The 8,564-nt window shown below is 32.6% G+C and overlaps 1 protein-coding gene across 1 annotated transcript; it reads right to left on the minus strand.

Annotated features, from left to right (window-relative positions):
- Positions 1-215: 215 nt before the first annotated feature.
- On the minus strand, positions 216-3,184 carry LOC108342153 (uncharacterized protein ycf20). The gene is made up of 2 exons (XM_017579868.2): positions 3,106-3,184; positions 216-998 (listed from the first exon to the last, which is right to left on the minus strand). Exon 2 carries the CDS (start codon positions 941-943, stop codon positions 488-490), a length of 456 nt encoding a protein of 151 aa, XP_017435357.1. The 5' UTR covers positions 944-998; positions 3,106-3,184; the 3' UTR covers positions 216-487.
- Positions 3,185-8,564: the final 5,380 nt, after the last annotated feature.

Raw genomic sequence — 8,564 nt, forward strand, 5'->3', positions numbered from 1 at the left:
TCACATGGGATACCATTTATCTAGAGTCATCTTCCCTATGAAGTCTTTTATCGTCAAGGTCCGCCAAAAAAATGTAACCAGAATGTGATCATAGGCTCATCAATCTAACATTGTCAGGCACAGATATACAGAGGTACATATATTTAGAACATAACAGGAACAGATAGTGAAAAGACAGAATAGCCTCACAAATTATAAAGGAATTGGAAGAAATATTAGGGAAGAATAATTGATATGTGGGTTGATTTACAAGAAATGTAAGGATGACTCTAGGACCAATTCTAACATTTACAAGGGTTTGACATTTACCAAAAGCAAACCAACTTTGGAGTGTGACCAGGTACAACGTATCATGACATGTTGGATTTTATGTGGTGACCAGTTCTGACACGTACAAGCTTAGTGGTTAAACAGAACCAAACCAACTTTTGGAGAGCCTGCTATGTATCAAGGTTTCAATCTTGAGTAGTTGTATTGATGTTGAAAATCAACTGGCAAGCTTAAAGGCATCAATGAATAGTCCATAGGTGAAACCCATTTTAAAGTTGTTGAGAAGAGCAACTGGGAAAGTAACTTTTGGTCGGCTGTAATAGAATTTAGTCACATATTCTGTAAGAAGAACACATAACACTGCAGCAATAACATCATTCACTCCTAGAGCTCCAAAAGACAGTGAGATTGTTTGTGCAACATAGAATCCACCCAACAAGGAGATTCCACCAAACAGAGCCCTGCGAGAAGGACTTCTGAAGTAATTTCTTGAGAACTCCGGCACACGTCTTATGATGTCCACCAGCCTTCGTGGTCCACCATTTTCTTGCACCGCCCGAATGCGAAGTCCTACTGAAGATCTGCGAACAAGACTTCCAGAAACACTGACTTTGGTTTTCAGAATTGGACCAAAACTGAGGCCCATAGCGACCAAGCTTGATGAATGTGCCATTGGTCTTTCTTATATCAATGATCAGTAAAGTCACACTCACAGGAAAAACGCCACCCTAGGAAAGTTGATAAATGTAAACTATTATTTTTCAGGCTATCACAAAAATCATTATATCAAGAATTGAAAAGATACGGAAAATATATGCAGAATTATCAATTGAGTAGAATAATGTAACATGATGAATTTAATATGGATAACATTGTCATGTGATAATTTCAATGAAACTAGAAAATGGGATTTTGCCTTTTTCATTACACGTGATTTGAATTATATGAGCACTTAGGTTACAGAAATAGACATCCAACCTGCTCTGTTTCATGATCCCATCCTGTCTGTTGTTTTTTAAATAAATCATATAATTCAAATGCTACATAAAGATAGACATTGAGAAGATTATAATGTAAGAAACACAAGTAAGTCATAGTGTTGGTCTAAACATTAAGTTCTCAATGAAGTACAACCATGGTTTTCAATTAGTTTGGGAAACGGTAAACCATGGTTTGGGCAATGGTTAGAAGAGCAAGGGTTTGCAACTTTCCAAACTACAAACGAATGACTGTCGTTTGTCTCAATCTAAAGCAATATTGGACTTGACTGGACTGTTTCTAATATCACATATGAATTGGAAATATTGAGCAATAGGAAATATCATGAACATAACAAGTAGTGAAACATAAACCAAGTGTAGGTGTAGCATCTTAAACGTATACATACGACAAAAAAAGTTGATGAAAAAGAAAAGAACTAGTAAACTTCAAATAACAACACATGAAAAAACTCAATAGATTTTCTGAAGAAAAATTTACCATCTGGAAAACACACATCTAAAACAAATACAAAGGTTGCCATACTGGAAGCACTTTGAGTAAGTAAATTTTGTTCAAGCAGCAGTTCTATTTCTATGATCACATAATCAGATTGACGGATATATTATTCATCGAGCAAATAATCACTGATATTGTAGATACTCATTTGTCTGGTTAAACCAATAATCACTACATATCCTTGAAATGTCTTCCTTTCATACCCCTTAAAATTCCACCATTATACTGAAAGTCCAAGATTCAATATACCCAGTTTTAGCTTCAATTCTAATAACAGCAAAGAACATATGAAAATAAATAATTAAGATATTGTCATAGAACAGCCAATAACTTTACACTCATCAAACACTAGCGCACTGCAAACACTCATTTCTTTCAAAATGCCAAAGTTGCAATTGAGCACGAAGAGCTACATGGGAATGAGTCAAAAAGACTAAAATTTAAATTTGAAAAGAGAATTCACATACACCAAACTAAGTATCCGAACACTAATAGGTGGGTTTCAGATACAAAACTAGAAGCATTATACAGAACATAAAATAAACTTAGTATAGACTAAGTATCAGCTATAGGAACTGCTGAATGAAGACAATGCCCAAGAGAGGAGAAACAAATGAGGTCGTACCAGGGATACTGCATGTTTTCCATAGTTTCATTTATCAATTTCTTTTTATTCTTTTCGAAATCTATCCCACAAATTAGTACAGCTGCACGTGTTGGGCAGATACTTGATACAATCCAGTATTCAAGCGCCCGTGCTTCTTTGAGCAATACCATAACACCATTTTCAGAGGTACCAGGTATGGAGAAACAACGGTAAATATACACATATTTGGTGCAACTCTTTCAGACATTATGTCAAACAACTTGTTGGCCTCTTCAACCAAGAAGCTCTTCAGACCGCCAACAAAGTCTCCTTAGACTGATTATATATGAAGTAATAACTCATGAACATGCTATCCTAAAACCTACCATTTCATCAAAAACAAATCTCATGGGATTGTTTGTGACAGTATTTTTTTTTTCTTTTTTGTGTGTGGATTATTTAAGAGATAACTACAGCGTCCTCTTCAACTTCGTTTTCACTATGACTAACATTTACATCTTGGTTGAAGAAGCCATGCTTGTTCACAAACTCATCCACTATCAAGCTTCATCCAAATAATTTCCAAAGGGAAATATATATATATCATTTTAGAGCTAAATATTGAATTAACCTATGTCCAAAAACAAATTCAGTGTGATATTATAAGCAGAAAAAATAACAATTAAATGCTAAAAAAATATAAAGATAAGCAATATATTTATTAAGAAAAGTTCTTTCAATCGTGTTCTCACCTAATTGCCCAGGATCCGAGAGCCTCTTGCTTGGAACGAAATAAGTGAACCACACTACAGAGAGGAAGTTGAATCGAACCAATACCAGGTTTGGGCTTTTAGTTTTCCTCTTGCTTTGTTACATAAGGGCTTTCCTATTCTCACACCCATTTTTCTAATTTCACCCCTACCTTTACAAAAGTATTATTTTTGATAAAAAAAAAAACTCTACGAATTGACTCTGCTTCTAATTCGATTAGTTCTTAATGAAATATATGTTGTTTTCCTCTTAGGGATTATCCATTTTGAAATGTCATAATTTTATTTTTTAAAAACACAAAAAATGAAAGAAAAAAAAATATTTAAAACATTTTAGACCTCAATTCCTAAAGGACGTGGAACTATTGAACTTAGTATACACATATACGATACATTCAAGAACAAAATTTCTAGAACAAGGTTCCAAAACACATTAAATGCATTTTGAAATAAGCTTTCTGGAACGTGCTTTTTTATGCAATTCATTATTTCTCTCTTCTTCCTTTTCTACAGCAACGGTGGCACAATGACAGTGGAAGCTGTAGGAGCAACAGCGATGGTATGGTGCAAGAAGAAAAAGCCTTAATATTAATAGATCCAACAATAGCAAAATTTTGTAACTACGGCCCATAATAAACAAAGGAACAGTACACGTAAAGGAGTCAATAGAGTTTGACAAAAGGGAAAAAAAATGTTAAGCAAAAAACTGTTGTTTATCTTTATTTATTTATTTATTTATACTTTTTTTTATCAAGTTTATACATTAAGATTTTAGAAAGTTAAGTTTTTCAGTCATTGTTAGCAATTAATTTGCATTAATGTAACTAAAATACAAGAATGTGGTATAATTGGCTGATTTAGCTATGACAAAAACTGTTAAAAGGTGTGTTTTTCTTCAAATGTAGTATCATAAAATACTTATCGATTTTAGTGGATTAAATGATAATTTACGGTGAAGTTTTTCTTTCCAATTCCATTATTTCTCTTCACAAGTTCAAGATCATAATTAATTAACTATATAAAATTAAAAAACTTGGATTGAATAGGTGTTTGCTTTTTGATCTTTAGCACAGAAGAAAATAATGCATAAACTGAAACAATGAAGCAGAATGAGAAAAGATGCAGTTCCTTCATTGGATATAAAAGCTGAATTGATATATATATCTGTGAGAGAATCTTGATGTATTGGTTTGTCTAAAGTGTTAAAGCCTTCTTTTGTAAATAAGTAGGGAATGGGAATCTACTGACCAATTTGCTTTGCTTTGCTTTAGAAATACACACACTTAAACATGGTTTAATATTATACATTATTGAAAACAGCAACATGGTGGCACTCATTTTCATCTCTCTTTTGATGTACATGTGACTTCGTGCATGCATTTTCCTTTTATTTGCCAATCATAAAAGCAGAAAAAGATAATTGTTGTCATTTACATGTAAAACCTCTGTCCCTCATCATTGAACCATGTTTCCTCCATCAAAAGAAGTTATTGCTTGATCAGTACTAAGTTACTAACTAATTTATCCAACCACAATACCCTTGTAAAGTTTTTCGTCACTCAAGTTTTTCAATCAAGGGGATACAATTTTCATGTTTGATAACATGCTCTATTTCATTTTATGCTTGATTAAGATTCATTTGGTATGAAAATTAAAAGGCAAATGCTTTGAAGTTGCTAAGAAAAACAGTTTTGGTGACCTTCCATATAAATTTATTAAGAACATGATGATAATTTCAATCAACTAAAGATAAAATCAAGTTAAAATAGAGATAAATATGTTTTTTTATTTTTTAATTTTTGGTGAAAATTGAAATTAGTCCTTTTTTTTTTAATTTTGGACCATTTTAGTCTTTCAAAACTCTAGAAATGTGTTGATTTATTTCTTCTAACTAAATTTTGTTAAGTTTATTTGACATTTCAATCACATTTCATGATAACATTTGAATTGTTTATACTATTTGATACATTCTTTTCTTCAATATTAGTTGATCAACATATTTAAAACATCAAATAAAATTAAAATGAAGAATTTGAGATTTGAGAGTAAGTTTATGAAGACATTAAAACATGAGGTTATGGGGGTAGGGTTTAAGCGTGGAAGAGTGAGATTCTTGTGAGAAATTGAGAGTAAGCTGTTAGAGTCAACTAAAGGTAAGCTCAAAATTTAATGCGGCTCCAGTCTAAAGTCCTATTGTTATCAGTACTTTCTTGATAGATAAGTGGTTTTCCTATGCACACACCTTTGCCTTTATGTAACATTATACGTCAAGAAAAGTTTAGATAAAAGTTGGCACAATCTTTCGAGTGATCCTTTAGCTTGGTCTAAAATTAACCATCTATCTACACCCATCGATTCTTCTTGTCTTCTTCCTTTTCTTTCTTTCTTATAATTCATTTTCTTTTTTTATTTCAATGCAAAGGGAAATTTATCATAGATCCTATCTTTCCCGGTATATATATATGTATTAGGTCAAGGAACCCTAAGAATATGCATGCAAATCCATGTCTCCATCCACGTGCAATCATGATCTGCTCAATATCAATCTTTGATTCTGGGAATATAATCACCATGCATTTTCTTAGTTCCTTTGCGTAATTAAGGACCATCAAATGTAGAATTGTATTTTTCATTTGGTTTTGTTATCACATATAACATCACATTATATTATCTAATTATATATTTCACTTGATTAATATATATATATATATAGTTATATATACATATAGTTATATGATTATAATGCTTTTGCTTTATTTTTCATTTACAGCGAAGGCAATAGGTCTCTTTCTTAAACCTTGCACCATGTATCTCTTAGCTAGCCCTTTAATTAAAACGAAGATTCCATACTACGTCTTTACACCTCATAAAAAATCATCTCTCATCACCAGAATACTTTCTGCATTACACTGTTCAATTAGAATAATATAAATAGTAAAGATACACATTAATTTGAATTGTATCATACATATATGTCAACCATTTAGAACTATTGGATATTCTACCTCGGATAGAAATAATATTAATTTGCAATATATTTAAGACTTAAATTAATTAAAACATAATCTTATCTCAATTAATATTTGTAGTCAATATGTAACATAAATTTTGATTAAAATCGTATACATTAATTTTATTGACATATTTTTTTTCAGTTCCTCCATAATGCAACATATGTATTATTAATAAATAATATGTTGAAAAATTCGTTGGTAAAATCAACGATAAATTTTTTATCCAAATCTCGCGTTCACAGAATATATAATCGGGTTTCGTTAAAGATGAAGAAAAATATATTTCTCAACCTTCTCCCTCACAACCCATCAATGCTACCCTTTGTTGTTATTCGCTGTTGTCTTTAATCATCGATCGAGCTCACCACGTAGGATATTAGGTAGGCCATGCTCACATCGCTTCTCTTGCAACTAGGAACACCATCAACATCTTTCTTCCCCACTCTATCAAAAAGGAGGGCATTGTCGAAGGTCCTAGTCCGTCGGAAACAGTCAAAAAGTCGTCGGTAGTGGATATTATCAATGAATTAGCGACAATCTTTTTGCCGTCGATAAATCATTTGTCGCTAATAATTATCGACGGCCTAAAGGGAAAAAGCCTTCGGTAATTACCGATGGCCTAAAGGGCAAAAGCCTTCGGTAATTACCAAAGGGAAGAAGACTTCGGTAATTACCGAAGGGCAAAAGTCTTCGATAACTACCGAAGGGCAGAAGTCTTCGGTAACTACCGAAGGGCAGAAGTCTTCGGTAATTACCAAAGGGTAGAAGCCTTCGGTAAGTCCTTCAGTAAGAACCACACAAATTTGAGAATGCGAATATAGGTTGGAGTGATGGTTCCTTGTGATTTTTATTCTCCTTCACGTTATTAGAGATAACAATGGGTCGGGTCGAGCACGAATAGTGCTTACCCGCAACCTAACCCGTAACCCGACCCACAAAACGAAATTTCAACCCGCAACTTGTCCATTACCCGTACGAGTACCCACTTAAAATATACACACGAATGTTTTAAAACCTGCGAGTACCCACAAAAATTTTAAAAACTATATTTTATACATTTTTAAAATATAATTGAAAAAATATAAAATATAAAATAAAATTTATTTTTTTAAGTAAATTTAACATAATCCCTAATTTGCAAGAACAAAATTGCAAGTAGAGAACTCCAAAATTAAAAAGGCAGAGAAAACCCCAAAACATTGCAAGACCAAGAATCCCAAAAATTCTCAAACCAGAAAAGAAGATCATAAACTCCAAACTCACTACAAAGGCTAGGAAAAACCCCAATCGTAGGAACCCTAACCCTAAATCACAAGAAACAACAACCCTAAATTTCCAATTTCAAAACTCTCAATCCTGAAAAAGAACCCTCAATATTTTGTCACCACCTATTGAGGAAAACAAAGAAAACTCGATCTAAAAATCATGAGCCAAACGCGAGAATCAGACCCATGTGTTGTGAAGTTGTCGCGAAACATATCCTCCCTTTGCAAGACGAACTAGAAAAAGTGAAGGGAGAGGAAACATCCCTCCTTGCGCAGCGAACCAACATGAAGGGAAGGAGAATAACAATAAGGGTCATGCGCCCTCACGAGACACCAGGAAAGATGATAACATCGTTAGAGTCGCGCCATTGCTGCAATGTTGTCTTCGCCACCACGAGACCACCTTCTTTGCGTGAGCCACAGATGATTTTTCCCAAGCTAAGTTGTTCACGCAAGAACAAAGATAGAGAAGAAGCTTGAAACTTCTGGGTTTTTTTCGCGAGAAATATAAAAGAGAATAGACTGAAGAAAAAAACTTTGAATAATGTTTTTGAGAGAAACCAACAATTGAATAATTGGGATTTTTAATTAGGATTACATAATTTTTAATTGAAAAGCTTTCTCATTTTTTTAAGAGTAATAAAAAGAAAATTTAATTTTAAAAATATAAATTAATTTTTTATTGTTATTTTTTGCGGATAAGGTGTATCCGCGTCGGATAGTATAATACCCATATCCGATCCGTTTAGAAACGAGTCACTACTTGTTACCCATGGGTTGTAACGACCCGTTGCAGATTTTATCGTGGATATTCGTCGACGTGAATTTTGTTGCCATCCTTACACATGATGGTTCCTCACAACTTTCATTCACCAAAATAAGTTAACTGAATTTTTAGGACTAGTGATTGTTTATAATTTGAGATCGATCTATTAGTAACAAAACTCATGAAAATAAAAAAAAGTGAAAAGAAAGTGTTGGAAAAGAATGAATCAAATTACAATATTAATTGACGAATTTTATCAAAAAATATTATTATAAATTTTTTCGTCTATAATTATTTATGAAATAAAAATTTCAATCAGTAAAATTTGCCGACAAATATTTTATTAGTTTACCTAAAAAAGTTACATAATTTTAATTTATCAACAAATTTTAATAC

Source organism: Vigna angularis, chromosome 6, assembly GCF_016808095.1.
Source record: "Vigna angularis cultivar LongXiaoDou No.4 chromosome 6, ASM1680809v1, whole genome shotgun sequence".
NCBI classification, from domain to species: domain Eukaryota; kingdom Viridiplantae; phylum Streptophyta; class Magnoliopsida; order Fabales; family Fabaceae; genus Vigna; species Vigna angularis.